The sequence below is a fragment of the Amphibalanus amphitrite genome, unplaced genomic scaffold (assembly GCF_019059575.1).
Source record: "Amphibalanus amphitrite isolate SeventyFive unplaced genomic scaffold, NRLGWU_Aamphi_draft 000209F_arrow, whole genome shotgun sequence".
In the NCBI taxonomy this organism is placed as follows: Eukaryota; Metazoa; Arthropoda; class Thecostraca; order Balanomorpha; family Balanidae; genus Amphibalanus; species Amphibalanus amphitrite.
This window is the reverse complement of record NW_024881704.1, coordinates 519,131-540,439: the sequence shown is the minus strand read 5'-3', so window position 1 is coordinate 540,439 and position 21,309 is coordinate 519,131. Positions and strand designations below refer to the sequence as shown.

Sequence of the window (21,309 nt, the reverse complement as noted above, 5' to 3'; positions counted from 1 at the left end):
CCCTAAAAAGGCTTGAAAGGGCCCTCTGCTGGTGGCAAAGGGCTCGCATATGACATCAATAACAGCTTTGTCAAAAACGGACCTGAGAGACCTTGCCGGTCCCTGGTTATAAGGGACTCCTGTCTCTTGCAGTAACCTGAGTGGCCCACGTTTACTGAGGGGCCCCTGGTTATTGAAGGAGTCCCTGGTTACTGGAAGGACCCCTGGTTATCAGAGGGTTCCCTGGTCACCTGGTGGGTCCCTGATCAATTGAAACCTCCCGATCATCTGAGCGCCCCCTGATTGCCTTGGTCTTGGCGTTGGCGTACAGTTTAAAGTCGTCGGCACACTGCGGCCTCCTCTTTCTCAACAAGTCCCTCTATTTCTTCTGCAGCGAGGGCGATTTCGTCAAAATACTCCTCCATCGCGAAGCCTCGTGCGCAGACGCAGTCTTCGGGGCGCTCGCTGCGCCAACTCTTGACGCCAACTGACGGGCTCCAAATGGAACAGATGGACTCCGAAACGAACGTGGGAATGCCGACACATGATCCCTCCAAATTTACAGAGGAGGAGATGTCCCTGACAGCCCATTTGCAATAGGGGTCACTTTTACACTATAGACGTATGGGGAATTCGACCTTATCGACATGGTACTACGAGGTCAGCTGATCTGCTTGGCATTTAAATCGTAGTAAAACTGGCATTTAAACGCTGCGAAACAACTTACGTACAACGTAGCTCCGATTTGCCGCTCTTTTTTCATCCCTCCGATTTTCTTCCGATCAAGAGAAGTTTCGTACCGAGAGAAGTTTCGCAGCCACGTCCGATATAACTTACGATAGCACGGATCCCCCCAGCCCATGGTGTCGTACGACTCGGTCATCTCATCTCGTGTTAACGTGGGTGGTATTCATCGCTTATGGTAAATACAGCCCATCTCTGACCATGATAGCGTCAGCTATGGGTTGGTAACACCAGTCGGTTGCTGGGCACAGTTTGTGCCAGGTCATCGCCGGGTTGTCTTACAAAACCGCCTCTGTTTTATGTTGTTATTCTGCTGTCACTTTTTCATGTGTCGTCGGAATTGGTTCTTGTCTTCGGGTTAGTCTGGAGGAGTTTTCTGGAAATGTATGTTTATGTAAGCCTCTCTTTTTCATATTCAGCACATGGTGATCTCACAGAATGAGAAGACTCAGATCGCTACTATGGCTTATTTTCGTCCCTCCGAACTGATTGTTAGGTGTACGGCACGCTCCATTTGAGGCTGTCCCGACGGGGTCTCTGACTGGGTTTCAGTACGATGAATAGTTGGCGTCATTTAGCACAGGCCGCCAACTGTTCCTGATTTCCGTCTACCCTTCCGGGACGATCATGGGCCGTCTATTGCAGCATTTCAGCATTCTTCAGTGGGTAGTTCTCCTACGCCGGGCCGGCAGGGCTAACGTGACCCGCCCAGGGATAGGTATCGTGTGAACTGTGCGCCAACGCTCCGTGCAGACAGGATTGTACCTACTCCGCGTCGTAATAGTTCGCTGATCCTCCGTACGTCGCGCATTTATCCGTAATCTTTCTGCGTCTGGCTCCGCAAACGCGATAAGTTGCGCTCCGTCACGTCCGCGCGAGCGAGCCCTGCCGCTCGTTGCCGGCCGGGTCGACTTCGAAGACCACCGCGCAGTCGCATCTCGCAAACTAACTGACGCGACGCGTCGCCACCGGCCGCGTCGCGGCGGCGGGCGCGCTATTAATGCCGCATCGCAAAAACACCCAGCTGGTGTCTATTTTTAGCCGGGCTGCAGCCTCCGAGCCGCCGCCGCCCATTCGCCCCCGGGCGGTATTGATCGCTGCAAGGCGGGCGCGGATTGGTGCGGCGCGCGCCGGCGCCGAGGGCGCGCCGTGGCGGCGGCAGCGGCGTGCTGTGTTTACTGCCGCCGGCCGGCTGACCTTCGACGGCGGCCAGTGGGGCGCGCGGCAGCGGCGCGGCGGGACGTGCGGCGTGAGCGCAGTGCAGCTCGGTGGTTCCGCGACGAGACGGGACGAGTGGTGCGCGCGCACGCGACAGAGTCCAGAGGAGCACGGCGGAGGGATTCGGGAATGCAGGTGGGTGCCGCCGACACCGTGGTTCGGCCGGTGACGCCAGAGTGGTCAAGAGCCAGCCGGGAGGTGTGGCTAGGGCAGGATAATGTGGTTCAACGGTAGCGAAATAGCTCAACTCTGTTACCATCGGAGGGCTGAGCCTCACCAAGGAGAACCCCACAGTATAATGCTTCATCAAGCTCTCTCACTTGTCCCAGTGACCCTTCGTCGGATGTTGCTACCTCCTCTCTTGGCACCCACCCTTCTCCCCTCCACCCCTGCGCCCCTCACCCGTTTGGCGCCGTTCCAATGTGCTCTTTTCCTGGAGCGCGCCGCGTGACCTCAGCTTCTGCAGGCCCAGCTATCCGGACCATGCAATCGTCCCTTCGCACCTCTTAGCTCTGTCACGACTTCCTCTTTGACCTTCCCGTGATGTGCCAGAGGCGATCACTCTCAGTCTGTAATCACCGCTCTGCAGTTGATGTCTGTGACCATGCGGTTGTCACATACACCTGTCTGCCATGTGTTCTTGCCTGCCGGAGCGATTTCAGCGCTCCTCACTAGAGCAATGTTGCGTTCCATTGTCCACGGCGTGGCCGCTCGGGTCTCTGTCGTCGGGTGCCCCCGCCGCCGCCGTCTCCGTCGGTGGTGCTCCCGGGCCCAAAGGATGTCCGGTCGAAGCTCGTCCTTCCGGGTGGCGCGTCTGGACACGCCCACTCCCCTGGGGGATCGCGACCGTCGGGGTCAAGGCCGTACTCTAACTGCGCCGGAGCGTGTGGATGTAGGCGCGGGGAAGGGGCGTGGTGGTGAAGGGTTGGTAGCATTGGGGTCAAGAAGAGCACGAAGTTGCTGCTTTGGCGGGTTTTCAATAGATGTGAGCAGAACGGGACGCCTCTGTGACATGGGTCCTCTCATCCGGATAGGTTATTTGAATAATGAAATTGAGGATAGTTATTGGCCATTGATAGACGAATGCCGGATAGGAAAATCCTGACTCTTGGGCAGAAAGAATTGAAGCTCTGAAGAAATAGAGGTCGCGATACTAGTTATGCTTTGTGGACAAGATGTTCCGCCTTTTAATTGCTTTTGTTTGACTGAGAACTGAATTTTGGTTCTGCTGAGAGAAAACCTCTACTGTCTGCTCACCATTAGCCGTGCGGCGCTCAGCACGGAGCTGACACCGGCCGTGGTCAGCGGCGCAGCGCTGACGCACGTGATGCGGCTGACACACGCGGCCAGTTGTTTCGTCAGCCGCAGCCGCGCAGACCGACCGACTGGCCTGACCGGCTGGACCGCCGAGCCGGATCCCGTCCGAGCCGGTGGGCTGGAGCGCGCTGGGGAGGCCGCCCGCGGCCTCGTGAATGATGCGCAGTGCACACCCCGGTGCAGCTGTCATAGGACGGGTGCGGCGTCCGATTAACTATCCAGTGAACGACTTGACCATACTCGACGCTATCTTTCTAGCTCGAGCTCGGCGGAACAGGCTTCCGCTTCCTCCCTGGAACTACAACCTGCTCTGGCACTGTGTACCGGACGTGCATCTGATCCGAGCCGGCAGATTCTCTCTGCAGATTATGTGGCGTCCTGCTATTTATTATGGTGGTGTGCCCTGCTACCACGTGCAGCGCTGAACGCCTCAGAACCAGTTTGCGGCACCACCAGTCCACTCCTCACCCCTGCTTGCCGGCCGTGCACTCGAAACGAGGCCGCTCCCCTCAGCCGTATCCTGTCTACCCACGCCACCGCCCGACTTATGACGCCCTCAGGCTGTTTGCCGGACCTCGCACGGCACGTTGAGGCGCTGTTTCTGTGTTGGTCATGAGAAGGGGCCTTTGGCGTCGTTTCGTGCGCTGGCACCGTTGCGTTGCGCCGGTCATTGTGGGGCCAGGTGCGGAGCAGCGTCCGGGGGCGGTGCGAGTGAGGCAGGACGAGATATGTGCTCTGTTCCGGGTGCTCTGCATGGTTTAGTGACCATCAGGCCCAGCGCTGGTGGCCAGAGGCAATTGGGGATGGTCAGGGAGAGAGATAATAAAAAAGTGCGGGGTGGATGGAGAGGTTCTCTAGTGGTGACTATCTTGTGCAATGGGATGAACCCGTTGGGTGCTGTTGGAGAGCATGGCTGGATGGGTGAGACGTTATGTAACAGTCAGACTCAGCACTCATTGGGGCAGGGGCGCGGGAACTACTTTCCGACTGGGGGGGCACACCATAATAGAGATTAACCTAGGGTACCCCCAAATCTAGTTTTCTCACCGGTTTTAGGCCACTTATTTTTCACCCCTCGGCTTTTTCAACAAAAAAGAAAACGTTTGCAAAAAAAGTGTGGTATTCCGTCTCAAAGCTGTGGGGGCACCGCCCCCACGGCCCCAGAGTTGGGGGGGCAAGCTGCCCCCACTGCCCCCCCCCCGGCTCCCGCGCCTATGCATTGGGGGCTATCATTGCAATGTCCCGATGCTGACTCTTGACTCTTGTCGATTCCATACCAGGCAGAGGTTCAGACTAAACAAAGGTTTGATGTGTTTTAGCATGGCTTATTCTGAGAACGGGCCACCTTAGCTGCCAGCTTAGGTCATCAAGATGCATATGAATGTGTCCATATTTATGGTTCATGATGTACGGGTTGATATCTGCCGTACTATTTCGGGTTGCATCCTTTTGAAGTCAGCGTTATAAGTGAGCGGGTGATTGCTTTCTAACTCGCAGCGACAGGCCACTTCCGGATGGGCTGGCGCTGTGCAGTAGCTATTCATCCTTGCACTGCTGAGACCTGCTTGGTACACAGACTGGTGGATTGTATCATGTGCCGTGGGATCCCTCTGTTGCGTTGACCTTTCATTGCGGCAACTTCCTCAGTCATCGGCAAATAGCGCTGGCGATCAGCAGTCATTGGAGTTCTGGCATTCAGCCAGACTACACACTGCAACGCTCCTTGCCTGGCGCCAAGCATCAAACGACGTGCACTTTCAGTTGTTGCAAACCGGAATCCCTGCACGCCATGAATGCAAATAAAACCGGGCGCCCCATGCATTTCCGAAGCTTAGTGGTGCCGTGTGGGGTTTCACGGCATTCGACCAGGGCGTCACGTGGTACGCGGCGGCTTTAGTACGACGGGTCACGTGGTACTATGGGAGGATTTAGTGTGGCGCTATCGGCGCCGCGTCGTATGTTGTATATGAATGACCGGTCAATGGGTGCCGCTGGCCACAAGTGGGACGTGTCCCATGGCACGTCACCTCATAAGTACAAGAAATGGGGATTATGGCAGGATAAACATCGGTCTCCAGGTGATTTGTGACGTGGGCGCCTCGTCTATATCACGACGGCGTCATTTGTTTGCATTATTGTGTTTTTCCTAGCAAATCCGATGCATATTATCTTTCTGGTGTTCTCTGACAGTCCGACAGCTATATGTCATTCATCAGTATATTGCTGTGCTGAAAATTTTTAATGTAAAGTAGACATATTTACACCGATGTAAACTGCACCAGTTACATGTGAAAGAGGAGCAGCATTTATCTCTCCCGTCATCTGAGCCGCCCCCATGACATTCCACGGAACCGCAGCACAAAATTCACATTGGTTGTGATCCAGGACAGCATCCGCCCGGCACCGGTCGCTAGCAGCGGGCTGGTCCCGCGGAGGGGGCGGCCGACACCCTGCGCTGAGTCACCGGCGCCGACCGGGCCGGCCGACAGGCCTGTTTGTTCGGGTGCAGCCATTTGCAGATCGAGGCAACTATTTATACGCCGGGTGATAACCCAGTTCTGCAGCCAGGGCGGCATGACCTCGCAGGGGATCCTGTGGAACGCGGGCGGGACTGCACCGGGTGCTTCGAATGCATGCGACCAGATGCCGAGAGTCGTGGTGGTACGGAAATATGCGGCATGAAAGCAAATACAGGGCTGATTTGAACGTCCATCGAAGACGTTCGTGCGTTGAAGAGGTCTTGCTGAGCATGAAGGCTGCTAAGCTTTCACCCCTCAGTTGCTCATCCTGGAGCTTCGTCAAGGCGTTGCGCATAGCCAAATGATGTGGGTGAACTTTGAGTGCAGTGTCCTCGTTGCTGAACACGCTGATCCAGTGTACCGACCGGTGCCTCTGCGGACGACTCGTTCTCAGTTACTCCCGGAAAAGGTAAACGTGATCTCATTACAGCGACAAGGCCTAATTTATTGCACATGCTGGCTTTGCTGGCTGTCAAGGGGATAGTTAATGTTCGATCTTGGTACTATACCACAACAACGTCCAACGGATTGCATCATGTATGCGCTCAGCTCACCGCTGTCGTGAAGTCGGCCTGTGTACCTCGCTCGTAAACCCGAGTGTCGTCGGGGCTTTGGCAATACGGCACAAGCGTGGGCACTGGGCAGTGCAGCTCGGCTGCTGGCGAGTCCAGCACCTGAAGCGTGCCCTCTGAAATCCAATGACCGCTACACCGCTGACCTATGGCGATGATCGATGAGATCGACGTGCTCCACGTGCCGGTGTGATGAGCCTGTGCCTGAGGGAAACCGCCGCGTCCGAACGCAGACCCGTTATCGAACTTCCTAGTGTAGCGATGTGATCGAAGTTCCTAGTGGAGCGATGCTTCCAACCCCGTAGCGGAAGCTCGTCGAACTTCTTGACGCAGTTGGCAGCAGAGAATCACTACATGTGTTTCTATTGTTCTGTCCCGATTATATCCGGTCGTAGCTGGTAACATCCGGTCATACCTGAGGTTTCCGGTTCCTCCAGCTTGTGTCCGGGGTCTCCAGTGGCGTCTGCTGGCCTTCGACGGTACTTGGTGGCTTCCTGGGACACCGAGTCTTATCCGGTGACATTGTTATCCGCCCGAACGTTCCAGTTTTGGGATGCTATGCGAATCATGCCGGCAGCAGGCTGTTGCGGTGCAGAGGCCCCGCCCGGTTTGTTTTAGGTGGCCTTCTGGCGGGTGCCGGGACGTTTTGGGCGCTGACTTTGGCGCCACTTTGGGCCACCGTAATACATTAACGCGTTGGGCCACCGTAATACATTAACGCGGGCAAACACATGGTTCGTTAGCGCCATAAATTAGCATGCAGAAGTCCGCCGTGAAAACGCCCAGCGCCACAGTCACCTCCGGTAGATTGATTGACCGGAAATATTTATGAATCGTCGGGTGAAGGGAGCTTTGGCTACGATTCTTCTGCATCCTGGCCAGCAACCAGTGGCGGTGCTGGAGAGGGGCCTTCTTAGAGATAAGAGGTCTTTACCGGTGGGGGAGCACCGGTGAGTGGACGGTGAGCGCTCACGGCGACAGCGGAATTGCGCTGTCAGCGACCATTTCTATGTTCTGAGAATAAGAGCGGCGATACAGAGCAGTGGGCTGTCATGCGCGAAGCAGCGGGCAGTGGCGTGTGGTTGCCGTGCACCACTGAGATAAATGGTGAACTGTTTTTGTTAGGGAATACGGACAGTAACTGCACGGGCGCGGCTGATGTGCCGACACTCTGCTCCGTGATTGTTGGTGACGTGCGCGGAGTACACGTCACATCGCAGCCTCCGAGCCACGAACAGAACCCCGGAGCTTCCTCATTTGGAGTCTCTCGACTTCCATACGCCCTGGGCTCCTCACGGCCAATGCTCCTGGGATTTGCATTGTACTCCCCGTCTCAGTTCGGCGGCGATAACTGAGGTGTCCAGCCCCTCCAACTTGCGCTCCAGCATCCCACCCCCAACTACCAGTCAATTGCCGTCTCCACTCAGCGCTCGTCGCCCGCCGTTCGCTGACGACATTCTCCGGTCCGCTCCGGCGGGGCGGCCTGGAGCTGACATTTGGTGGGCGGCGGCGCGGCGGCGCGTCTATTCCTAGCGCCGGCGTCGTCTCTTTGTGGCGCAGCGGCGTTCATCTCTCGGCCGCCGCGATCGACCGACGCCGCGCCGGCTCTATTTATAGACGGCGCCGGTATTACGGGCGCCGCCGACGACCGCGCCCGCCCGTCGACGGCGTTATTTCCGACCATGCGTCGACGGCGCTGTGTGCGTAAACGATGGCGCTGCGAGCGTGCGTGTGGGGTGCGCCCGGGGCGGGGCCGGGGAGGGGGTGGAGTTCGAAGTGGGTGATGATGGTGATCGATGCGGGGAGAGAGGGAGAGGTGGGAAGGGGGCGGTAGTGAGTTACTGGGGTTCCCGGCAGCGTTAAAACGAGGTCAGCTAATGCTGTTTGTTGTCAGCGGCGCGGCAAGAGGTGATTAGCTTAAATGATTGACTTTTGCCAGAAGTCTATTTGTGGTTTGCGAGTGGTTGTGACCGCAGTATTCGTTATTTATTTTGGTTTCCCAAATGTCCGCCTCAATAGCTCGGAAGGAAGAGCTGACTGCCTAGGCGTGGTTAGGAATTGGTTCGATTTACTTCAGTGCCGGTAATTTACTTCTGACGGGGAATGGTCTGCGATCAATGTCAGTAGCGCTGTTGGCAGTGTCAGTGGGGATCTTTCACGACCCGTCTACGCGTCTCGTATTCGACACGACCGGAAAGCTCTGCCCCTCTCAGGCACCTGATTTGATCAGGAAACCACGCCGAGCTGCATGCAGCTGCAGAGGGGACGTTAAATAATACGATATGGTATAAACACTCCTCGTCCCTGACGTACGCTACACATCGCTGCGCTGCTGTGGTCCACGTGGCCGATAGTGCGGCGCTGCAGAGCGGCGGGAGCGTCAGTTCCGTCACCGTCCGTATATTGACCCGGGGGCTGCCTCCGCCGCGTGGTGTGCTCCATCTTACCATCAGCACCTCGCCCCCGAGCTTCAGCCACGGCCCTACGGCGCTCCTACTTTGTGCGGTCCCTCGTGCACCCATTTGGCCGGCGTTTGGCCGTGCGGTGTGCAGTTAGTCTCGGCTCATTGTCCCGCGCCTGACTCAGTCGTCTATTCCGGTCGTATGGGTGACTGCTGACGGCTGACCCAATGACTAGGCCTCCTGGTATCCCGGCCACGCTGAGTCAGCCCCCGGGGGCCTGGAGAGGTCATCACCGGGGGAGGGGCTAACGGGGAGAGAGGTCATCATAGTGGTGGTGGATCAACGTCAGAAAATGGAAGGAAAACAAGCTCTAAAACGATGCTCTAAAACAGTGCTCTGAAAGTACCCCTTCCTCCTCTCTTCTTCCTCCTCTCTCCCTCTCTCTCTCTCTCTCTCTCTCTCTTTCTCTCTCTCTTTCTCTCTTCTGTCTCCCCCTCTAGCTCTCCTGCCGTCCTTCCGCCTTCCAATATATCCCTCGATCACGCGCGGCACGAATCATGTGATGTCGCATGCTTTACCTATAAATGTCCAAATAAGCTGGCTCGTCTTTTCTGTATTAACCTAATGAGGCGAACCTGATACAGTGATGCCAGTATTAATCAATATATGTGGACGCTGATTGCTTCTAGGCGATTCAAACACAATTAATGAATTATTAGGGCAATAGTATGTGTAATTAAGGCACTTAATTTTTCTCTTTGCTGCGCGTGAGTCTGAATGCGGTAGCGGAATGGTGGATGCTCGAAGAGTTCAACTATTGCAAATGTTTCGGTAGAGTTCCGTAATGGGTGTCTATTACAGCTCGCGACTCGCATATGGTTTTATAATGGTTTGTCAGTTTTACGTAGGGATTTACGTAGGGATTTCAACTCAACTTTATCGCCGCCGGTTTGTAACACGAATGTCCACCATGCTGAGGTCATCCAGAAGATAATTTAGGATAAATTTCCACTTGGTGAAATTCCTCTTGGAACTTGTACAGCTTCATGTGTTTGACCAATTAATTGGATTTAACATAAATAGACGACGCACTCTGTCTTAAGAAATATTTCGGTGTTTCCTCGGCGCTTGTCCTGTTTGTATCCGCTCCCTGGCTGAAGAATGTGCACCTTTTCTAGTCTTAATTAATGAGTGGTGTGGGGGCGCTCCTCACACCCGCGAAGCCTGCCAGTGTCAGCCGCTGCGGCATCATTTCGGCCTGTATTTTCGCCGAGCGCTTCCAGCGGGGGGCTTCAGCCGCTCCCAAAATAGCGACAGCGCGCGGCGCCGAAAGAGCGCCAGTCATCTCCAAACAAACGGGCTGGGAACGGACCGGCACGGACGGCCACTGCCATCTGGGCTGTCATTCGGCCGGCTGTTGTGCGCTCGTCTGTCTCGACCTTTCGTCGGGGGCCGCCCTTTGCCGGTGGCCCGGGCTGCAGGGTGTTTGGACGCGGCTCTGAGCGACCCTGCAGATCCGCGGCGTCTGGCCGGCGACCGGTCATCCGGCGGCCTAATCGGGACCGTGTATCGAGCGGAAAGGGGCCCAGAGGAGGGAGGGAGCTGGAGAACTTACTGCTGGTCTGGTGAGATGTTATGCAAGGTTGGGTGGAGGTTTCGATGCCAACCTTTTGTCTGTACTTTTTCTTTTCCTTTTCTGGACTGCTGTGATTCCGACCAGAGGCCAGTTTCGCCAACAGTAGAATCGCCGGCTGCGTTTATTTTTAGGTTTCAAAGCCGTCCGGCCAAAAGTTTCACCAACTACGTGAAAAATAACCGCTGATGTGAAAAGATCTAAGCTAGGCCGGCTGATTTTTTGCACTTCAGCTGGCAAAACTATTGGACGACATAATACTAAAAGTAACTGCAGCAGGCTATTTTTTCTGTTGGTAAAACTGGCCTCATGTCCCTCATCGTTTACGGAGATCACGATTTGCATGTCTTGTAGCGCTCATAAAGCTCGACGTCTCGTAGATACCTACGCGGAAGTGCATTCGTCTGGACAGTTTTTATGGCGCTTTGATTTGATAAGCGATGGGTCATATGTAACCCATAGCGCTACTATCCCATATGGCTAATTCTGTCGAACGTGTGCCACATACTCGGTCACGACTGACGGTTCTATCGTAGAGTAGCGGTCCTGTAGTCGGCTATTTGCGTTAACTGAACGCCCGGGACCGACAGGCCGGCTGATGGGTCTTCTAAAGCGGTCCTCCGGACCGGTCTGTGCCCCGAGGGCCGAGCGCGCTCAGTAACCCGCTCACCCAATCCACCTCCTCGCCTCCGCCCGTCGCCGCCGGCCCCGGAGACCGCTTCGTGGAAGCCACGCGCTCCGATCGCCGTGTGGAATGGTGATCGTAACTGACGTCGATGCGCGGCGGCGCCTGCCATTGGTACTGGGGATGACCTTGACCGCGCGCCAGGTCACGCCGTGCCCGCGGGCAGTGCGGCCGGCAGTTACGGCTGATGGAGGTGCGGGTTACATCGGCCAGACTGCAGGAATGGTGACGTGAAACTGAGTCGGAGTCTTACCGTCTCGCAAGTCTTCATGTCTGACCACTTGGATCCGCACCGGTGCACTGTGGGGACTTTGTCCATCTTAGCACGACTTAATTCATACCGCACCCTACGCTACTTTTACTAGCTTTATTTCGCCGTCAAATGGTTGATCTAATGGTTACTGATCCCAGACAACATGGTTGGCTCCCTTGTTGCATCCATCCCTCCCCCACCCCTCCCCATAGACTTAGCGCTAAGTCGTCTTCGGCTAGCAATGCATCGTGGGCGTGGAAGCGTTCAAGAAGTGGAACGAAGCTATAATTGTTTTTAGAAATAGATATTTGCTCATGTTTAGCCCAATAATCAAAAGGCATTTCGGACTTAACCTTGTGAAGCCTTGCAATTGAAGGGGAGAGGGTCGAACAGATCCTCCCCCTCGGTTTTTCGCAACTAGCTCAAGCAAAACGTGGTGGAACGCGACTAAACTTTCTATACCTTAGAGTCGGTCAATTTTATACATGAACTGAAAGTTCATGACCTTGACTTTCATAAGTTTTGACATATGACCTGTTTCTCCCGACCAGGCTAGACTGCTATCGATTTGGCGCATGTAAGCGCACATTATCGGCGCTTGTTGTGGTTGCTAACGCTCCAACATATGAAATGCTGTTTGTTCCTGGCATTTTTAAGGTCAAAGGTTAGGTCGAGGTCATTTAGCTAAGATGACCTTAGTTAACCTTTTCGAGTAAGCATTTTTCTAGATGAGTGCTTGGAAATAATTTCGAATTCCTTTTCGAGTAAGCATTTTTCTAGATGAGTGCTTGGAAATAATTTCGAATTTAACACCCGTTAAAACCTTTAATTGAAGAAGTTTTGGTGCTTACGTAACCTGTTACGAAGCCATTTAGAAGTGATTTACACCTGCCTTCTATGGATAGGCGGCAGGGCACCTAATCGTCGGGTCTAGCCTGACCCGACCTTGCATGAAAAAGATCATCATTGATCAAAACTAACACGAAAATCGTGATCACCACCCCCAAAACCTACACCCCCACTTTACGAAGTTATATCAGTTTTCGATTTGCCTATATCAAAGCTCTATAACTCAAGCTTCTTAAGGTGAACATTGACTGTAGAAGCCAGTAATGTAGACGCAGCGTTGCAACAGCGTTGTTGATTTATCCAAAAACAATATTTGGCAATGGAAAATAACAAGGTCAACATGGTATCACCCCTCCCTCCCTCCTCCCAACCCCTACTGACCGGAAACCCCCCAGGCGGTGTGCCGCGGTCGGGTAACCCAGGGTAACCCGCCGCGGCGCGGCCCGGCGGGGCGTAAGAAACCACGCGTCACCGTCTGCTTTGACGTCTCATAGTGACTGGTTTAGGCAAATTTCGGCAAAAAATGAGAGTTGCCCCCGATGCAGAAATTATTGGAGAACATTTTGATATGTGTTGTCATGCGTACCACCGCGTATCAAACTTTGTAGGGTAACAGTTTCCTGATTCAACTCCTGGAATCAAAAGCATTTTAAAATTTTTAGCATTTCGTTCGAAAATGATACCTTTGGTTGATTTTTGAAAATTTTCGTGTATATCATCATCTTCCTCATTAAACACAGATAATGAAAACATATCGCAACTTTAAGCTACTGTTCAGGGAAACGAGTGAGCGGGCGTTTCATTGTCATGTGCTTTTTCGCTATATCCGGGAAGCAGGATGCTGGTCAGCACAATGCTACACTTTGAGAGGTGTTTTGAGGTGTAAGCAATCGTTTTTGAAAGGATTTAAGGTCGGGTATGGATGCACTGGGCAATTATACGTGAAATGGATGACAAAAAAGTGGATATCAAAATACTCGTATTTGCCACTTATGTCGTGCTAGGATGGCATAAGTCCCCACGGTGCGGTGGTGTGTAGTCGTTTGTTTTGTGTTTATTCTGGGCGTTGTCATTCGCAGCACGTGCGACACAGCATCAAGTCGCACATCCGATCACAACTGCATTCAGTTGCATATAATTCTGCCATGTGGTGATCAATGTCTTGGATAAGCTGAAACAGGACGACGAGCGTGGGCGTATAACTCGATGCGTAAAAATGTTAGAAGGCCGTGACACTTGCCGATTTGGCGACGAGCCTGTTCGACAATGTCCCAGCGTTAAGCTGGTGGCAGTATCGCGTTGGTAATCGCCTTGTGGCTCGAGGAACATTTCCGGGTATTCGCCTCATTGGTGGACGTTCAACGGTGTAATCCGGGCTTTCATCGGTGGGTGACGTTTTATTTGACGCGTTTTGCGCCGTGTTGTGATGTTTGTCGGACATAAGCTACTTAAAACCCACTTGGAGACCACATTTACCAGATTTGCTTGCCGATTTTTGTGTGAAAGGGATCTCATGTGCAATCTTAGCTTTCCATTCAACTGATGACATTTGGCTGGCCATGACGTTGAGTTAAAAATTACTTTTTCTAATGGGTCAGTCATCGCTGTCTTTTGCAAGTAACGATTCGTCCGTGCCTTATTTCACTTGGAGCAACAAGCACCATGCATGACGGTTGCGATAGCGTTGTGCTTTTCTGAGTAATTTTCTGAGTACCATTAACCAGTTCAGCATGTAGTTTTCAACATTTCTTTTAACCAGTAACTACCATTAAATTTTGAGGCCTACGAATGCACCTCTAATTATGATGTGCATCTAAGTGCTCTAAATGATTCATAATTTCTATGAAATTCTACCTAAATATATGCAAGAACATGATAAGTTACGATTTATGCTGGTCTCCTGTTAGCAAGTTTGACACGTTTCCATCCTGCAAATCCTGTCCTGTAAAAATATCTTGATATTAATGGTGAGTTGTGACTCAAGCGAAGGTCGAGGTTAACTAAAAATAGCTTATCGAATAGCTGTAGCATATCAATTTGGCAGGTATAACCTTGGCCAATCTGTCCAAGTACCTGAGTTGTTTACTTAGCGAGATTCTGATAAATGCACCGACTCTGCCTGGAATGCGATGGACCGTGGTTTGGCATCTCCAGACTTCGTTTTTCTTTTTATGACCGACCAGTCAGTTATGCACGCCAAGTTTAGCACAATAGAGCCTGAGATATAAATAGAGGAAAACTTGCACAGTCACGGCGAGCTAAGATCAAACATGAGTTATTGACATTTGTGAGTCGTAATCCTACAAAGTACACTTCTTGATTTATTTGACAATGCCATTTGTGGACTTCTAACAAAGCTTGGGTTTTGTAGTTTCTCACAAGACAATGTGCTGAATGTGCTGCGGTGTGGAATGGATTGCAGTTCATGCCACGCCAGTCTTACAAACGATGCCTTTAGGAAGCAATCACACGTGAAACTTTAGTTATCAGACTCGGGCCGACCAACTTCAGTTTTGTCATCAGGACGCGCTGACACTTAATTTGTTCTGCATGTTATATGTTTGACTACACTCATCAGCCATGTGCTTAATTGATCATAGAGTTGCTCCATAAACTGTTCCGACTTTTAACACAAGTTAAGGTCAGCTCTTTTCTGAATAATTCGTCTTGAACTATGGAGAATCCGGGACTAGTCTTCGTACCAGTCCCGTTACACTCGTTTTGGCTGAGGTAACGCGGCCATTAGTAGATGTAATCCGCAGATATTTCATATTATTGTCTCAGCCCACGCGTCGTTTGCCGTCACCATCAAATCATGTCGGCGCTGCGAATCGTGAACCTCGTTCCCATGTGTCACGTGGGCGTTACACAGACAATCCGCTTTGCGACGGTGCCGGCGGACACCCGCATCTTGATGTCTGGCCGACACTCGCTGTAATGTCTCTGGCGGACACTCACATCTTGATGTCTGCCTAACACTTGCTGTAATGTCTGGCCGACACTCGCATCTTGATGTCTGGCGAACACTCGCATCTTGATGTCTGACGGACACTCGCATCCTGATGTCTGGTGAACACTCGCATCTTGATGTCTGGCGGACACGAAATGGAATGTCTGGGTGACACTCGCAGAGTTGTCTGGCGGACACTCGCAGTGGTGTCTAAGGAACATTTTCATTAATTTCTGGCCGATACTGGTCATGGTGGCATTTGGTGGACTCTCGGAGGTGTCTGGTGGACGTCGAGGCTGGGTATGACCTCATCAGCAGAACTCGCCAGTTTAGCGTGCCTGCCGGGTGATCAGCGTGTGGGTGGCGGGCGATGCAGCGTGCTCACTGGCGTGGTCAAACCTTGTACCATTGCCCTGCAACGTCTGAGACTCCGGGAGGGGGAGGGGAGATTTCTAGATTCGCCAATGCCCCGGCACGTCACTCAGGTGATTTGGGCAGTGAGTCACTACACTCCAGGTCCGGCTGTCGGGTCAGAACCGGCGCTCCGCTCACTGCCAAATACAGCCGGCACCTACATCACTTGTCGAGTTGGAGTGGAAGCCCCGCTCTGGCTTCTCGGGCTAACTGGCTGCCCTGTCCTGATTGCCCCGGCTTCCTGGGCAGCCCCGATTGCCCTGACTACCCTAGCTGCCCCGACTGCTACGCCTGAAGAACGCGAAGTGCCCTGACTGCACTGATTGTCCAGACTGCCCGGACCGTATTTGGGGGATGGTGCGGCGGCAGCGGCTGACGTCATGGAGTGAACCGGTGTCGCATCAGGCTCTAAAGTGCACCTGAACACACAGACAAGGTCCCCGATCACAATTGGTGCTTGTGGGAATGATAGATAAGTACACTCGTGGAGAGAAGCATTGCTTAGCGGACTTATTCGATATGTCTGCATTAATTCTGTTCGGATTTAAGTGGTTACGCGTATACACAGTTCGGGTTGTGTTTACCCTGGCTGTCTTTAAAACTTTGGTCTCTGTTCGCAGATACGTCCGCGCGTAAATCGCCTATGATGGAAATCAACTCTGCATTCACCCACCTGCCTCCAAAACGTAAGTGGAAATTTGTCATTCTGTGTCTAATTAGTTTTATATGTGAACCGATAGCTTATTAGCTTCAGTTCTATAGCTGTTTGTTAACAGTTTGTTATGTCTTTCCGTGCACTCAACGTTGTGCGTTTTCGTACGCCATAGATCACGCTCGTCTTCCCACGGCACTATGCAATATGCATCTATGTTTCGGTCCGCTGACTTCCCTTTATTTACAACCTATTGCAATGCTTTGCTTAGCGACAGAGTGGCTATATGCCGGACCTGATCCTGTTATCTACAAATCGAAACAACCGCGCGGAAATGGCCGCTTCTTCACAAGGCATCAGCGCTCGGCACCAGCGCCATTATCTCGCCATTACATGTAATTTTCGTGCGACTCCCAGTGCCGATTATAATTGGACTTGATAAATGCGGCAGGTAGTCCTCGGTCGGTGAATTGTGATAAACTGCCGGCCTCGCTGCTAATGCCTGCCATGATGGTCTGTGTCCGTTACGATGGCCGGAATGGGGACGGCGGCGGCAGCGGAAAGGAGTGACTCCCCACTCCACACTCTGCACTCCCCAACGAGTTATGGTAATCAGAGGTGGGACGGACCACTTGGTGTGGGCCGTGTGGCCGCTGACCACCTCCCTGCGTCGCACCGCCGCCGGAGCCGAGCCAGTCCAAAGGCGTGTGACTTTGCGGCGAGCCTATCGACACTCAGATCCTACCGTGGGAAGGCAATGGCCGATGGCGTGAGGTTCACGCTGTGAGAAAACCTGACCGTTTAGTTGTAGCTTTTTCGCATGTTTGTTGTCCCCAAATAGACAAAGCCGTTGCATCAGCTTGTGTCTATGTCATGCTCGTTTTGTGAACTTTGCTTTACTCTTTGTTTTGAATTTTGATGCTTTGCGAGCCGGCCTGCTCGCCCCGTCCTCCCGTGCTGAGCTGGTGAGGTACGGCCGGTTGGCCCGGTCACTGGCGGCAGTTCGCTGGCCTATCTGGCCATCGCAAGTAGCTAGGCGGCGCCGAACTGGATTGTTGCGCAACGCACGGCCGCGGCCAATTTGGTGTTGTGGCCGTGAGTGGCGGAGTCCCCGGGGACCGGCTCGGCTGGCGGATTTGAGCTTTTGTCGGACCTGCCTGCTCTACCAGCCGGTTAAAAATAATCCGCTCCGGTGAATCACAAAATACGTGCGAAGACTTTCAGACGGTTAGCAACACGATCATACAGAACTTGCTGTTCGTCCTTTCTGTTGACGATGCTGGTCAGCGAATTTCTTATTGTTGTGAGACGTGATTTGAATGTTTTCTTCCACTTGTGACAGCACATGACTAGCTAACTCAACACAGGCCTGGCTTGTCAGCCTAACGACGAACCGCTCTGGTGCGATTTTATCTCCATCTGACTGAGTAGCTAGTAGGAAGCTGTTTTTCTCCTCTGGCAAGGAAGTAGATTTGAGGTCAAGTAGCCTTAAATGGATTGACTTGTGCGAGCTATTTTTACTCTTCTAGCTGTTCATCTGTCCTCCCTCAACCTCCTTTTTGGATTTATTCCGATATCGGCTCAGATCAAGTCCCTGATAGGGTCGCGTTGGCGTTAGGAATTCGGGAACAGCGAACAGCCGACCATTGGGAGCTGCGTCTCAAATGGAGCGGTTGTCGGGTGATGTATCTGAGGAGACTGCGACCCGCTGGGTCTCGAGATCATACAGATGACACGGATCTAACCGCTTTTGTCCCGCCATTGGACGTGTGTCGCTGGCATTGGATCGATCGGAGAAGCAAAGCGTTTTCTTTCGAAGATCTGACAGGCACGTTAAAGCTGGTCCATCGTAAGTTCATCTGCTTGGGTTGTCTAAGGTTTAAGTGATAGCGGAGAAGTTTGGCTGTTTTAGATGACGCTCGAACTTCTTGAAACCAGCTACAGCGACTAAGTGAAAAAAGATCTTGTACTGGGTCGTATCACGTAGAGATGCTCGAAGAGGCTTATTAGCAAAATAATAACGTTAATTCAATGTTTGTTTCAATGCCAGGAAAGTTGAATCCGTAGGTGCAGTCACTGACATCTTCTTTAGTGATTCCCAGCACTGTTAATGCATCGCCAACCACATGTAACTGATATTCGGGACTAGCGATGTCAAATTTTTAAAGTTCTTACAGCGGTTTCAGAAACCACATGAGCTTTCGTAGTGTTGATTGATGAGCGGTGTCAGTAGTAAATAAGACAAAGACAATAGCAATTGTTACACTTCTTCGGCGAACATATTTCTAAACTTAATTACGGTGTCATTATTCTTCCCGCTGTTCATGCCTAGTTTCTTGTTAGGGATGCCTTTTGTGTTGAGGTCACTAATTTATCATGTTCGTTAGCTATGGCTGGGCTGGGAGCGTTGTTTGCTCGTAGAACAACACCTGAATAGTTTCCGGTTCGTGCTGCCAAGAGCAGGTAACAATACGAACCATTGCCTTTTTTGTGATTGGTGCTGTTACCAACCGGTAACAGTGCGGACTGGTACCCTTCCGTTAGTAACTGCCGAATGGTTGGTGCCCGATGGACCGTGGGCGCTGCCTGGTGTTGGTGTCCATAACTTATGCCTTTCTGATGATGGTGTCAGAAACGGTTTCACTATCTATCTATCGCCTCCCTGATGATTGGCCAGCGCCCAACGGTTTTCTGGCATCTGATTGATAACTCCTCTACACCCACTTGTATTCGACCAATGTCGACCGTTATCTCACTCACACCCGCAGATCCCATCCCGACCCAGCTCTGATCGTTCTCCGTCCCTTCTGTTTCAGCTAAGGTGGACACCCACGGATCCCTGACCAAATCCTGGCCATTTTTCGTCTCCGTGTTTCAACTGAGGTGACCATCCACTGATGCCATCCCGACCTAGCTGACCGTTCTCATCCCCGTGTTTCAGCTGAGGTGAACAGCGGCTCGCCAACGCTGGTTCGCTCCACCGACTCCAACAACATGGCCAATGCGTGGCACGACGCCTCGCGACACGACGCATTCCAGCAGCAGCTACTGCAGGTGAGTCGGCGCCCGGCTGCGCCCTCCTCTGGAATGGGAGTGTGTCCCCTCCTGGGGTCCTGCTGGGACCGACCGCGCCCTCCTCCGGGCTGAGTGTGTGTCTGTCCCTTCTTGGGGTCGAGCGCCCCTCCTACCCGGCCACGCGTCTCGTGGCCGACCGCGCGTCGCGTCACTTTTGACGTACCGCCGACCGGTCTCGGTCGCGGACTTTGGGACTTTGCTGTAGGAAATGTTGGCCTATAAGGAATCTTGGTAGGGGTGATTGTGTGGAAACTTAGCAGGGCTGTTATGGGGATGTGCTTACGAATTACGATTGGCTACTGCGGCGATGTTTGACGAAGTTTCACAATAGGAGACTGAAAAGCAAATGGTTGAGATGTTGTCGTAGTGAGTTAAGATCTGTCGAGGACTGCAACATTGCCTGGTAAATGCGCTGTAAACTGAACTGCGCGGTTGCATTATGCATCTGGTACTTTTTGCTCGGAATGTTTACGTTTTACCGTTTGCGAGTTGTCGCCATCGTTTACTGGATGTGTTCAGTAGCCCCGACCAATGACGTGGGCGATGCTGCTATCAGTCCTCAGAGGTTCAACGTGTTCTATTGCACCGCTCTCTCCAGAGTATCACCTCGACACTTCGGCCCAATCAGTTCTATCAATCAAAATGTTTCATAGCTAGAAAGGCACTCATGTGCCCTATGCAACGTCATTCCTGCTCTGCAATTTCTGAAAGGATTTCTGTGTAACGAACGACTTTCTCACCCGAACTGCTTCTCAATCACAGAACAGGTCCAACGGACATCAAAATGAATGTCAGCTTCCCTTTCACCCTGCCCTCAGCACTTGACACTTTGCCCTCCCTGAGTCATCCCCCTTTTCCTGCTCAATAGGCCGTCCCACGGCCATCCAGTGCTGCTGTTGCCAGCTAGGATCATGTACTTATCTTCACCTACGCCCGGACGACTCGCCGCCGTGTCTCTGCCGAGAACTCGGTGTATCTCGAAAGGGAGGATGTTGCGGTCTGCTCCCAGCTGCCTGGGAGCAGATAGGGCTTCTGACGAGGCTGGAGCTACGAAGGAAAAACTGTTGACATATGTTGTAAACCTGAAGTGTTTGAAGTCATACATTGAAGATGAGCTGATTTTGATAGTGCCAGACTTTTTATTTGTTATAACCTTGTTGAAATCCAGCTACGGGATTGTTGAACTCGTAAGTCACTAGCTCGGTTAGTGAATGAAGTGATCGTTATAACGAAAGCAACCACAATCGATGGTATCAGACCGTAGGGATAGGAGATGCAGTACATTTCCGCTTTGCTACCCATCCGGGTGCGTGTGCACAAATAGTCCAACACTGAGTGGGAATGCGTCGGTTAGCATTGAGTCGATCTTCTGCTCCTACTGCGTGCGTCTGTGGTCTTGCACCATATCCTGCTTTACAGTGTGTGCCCCGCAGTGTGTTCAATAAAATGCTCCCACAATGCTCGCATTCACTGGATCCTACGGCGTGTTCCTACGGTTTGTTTTTACGATGTGCTTCCACAATGTTTCCTACCGTTGTCCCACAGTCAGACAGTCCCACAGCATGTCCCACATGTCATCCCGCTGTGTGCGTTCTATCCCGTCCACACTGCGTTGGCTAGCACAGCTCTGCGGCCTCGCCACCACGGTTGGCTGAGAGCCGGGCGTGGTTGGACATCCGAGCCGGACACACCGGATGTTACGGTGTACAGCTCTCCGATACTGGTGTGTCTGGGACGGCCAGACGCCCGCACCGCGGCGGCACCGCGCCCGCTGACGCAACGGGGGGACGCTCGGTGACCGGGTAACGGCTCTGCGGCCGCGCGAGCCGCTACTGTGAGATCCGCTGGGTGTGGGGGAGACTGAGACTCGATCGAGAGGCTGATCTTGGCGAATGACACGGCGGGTGGAATGATGAGGGAATGTGTGGGCTGAGGGATACGGGGAGCTTGGAACTGTGTTGTGCGATGGGTTTTTCGCCGAGTGAGGCAATTGCGAGCTGATTGCTCGGCTAGTGTGAGGATTAGGTACTGATAGGATTGGTGAAAA

General features: G+C 52.8%; 1 protein-coding gene across 22 annotated transcripts in view; it reads left to right on the top strand.

Moving 5' to 3' along the window:
* Positions 1-21,309, top strand: part of LOC122385128 (histone deacetylase 4-like) — a 123,779-nt gene that overhangs the window by 16,368 nt on the left and 86,102 nt on the right. For 12 of the 22 annotated variants that reach the window (XM_043373149.1, XM_043373143.1, XM_043373146.1 and 9 more), the window contains exons 3-4: positions 16,156-16,221; positions 19,129-19,241. In XM_043373149.1, coding sequence (XP_043229084.1) covers positions 16,156-16,221; positions 19,129-19,241 — 179 coding nt within the window. Of the gene's footprint in view, positions 1-1,850; positions 2,077-16,155; positions 16,222-19,128; positions 19,242-21,309 lie in introns of those variants that run through there. The other 10 variants (XM_043373158.1, XM_043373156.1, XM_043373153.1 and 7 more) reach the window with 6 other exon arrangements.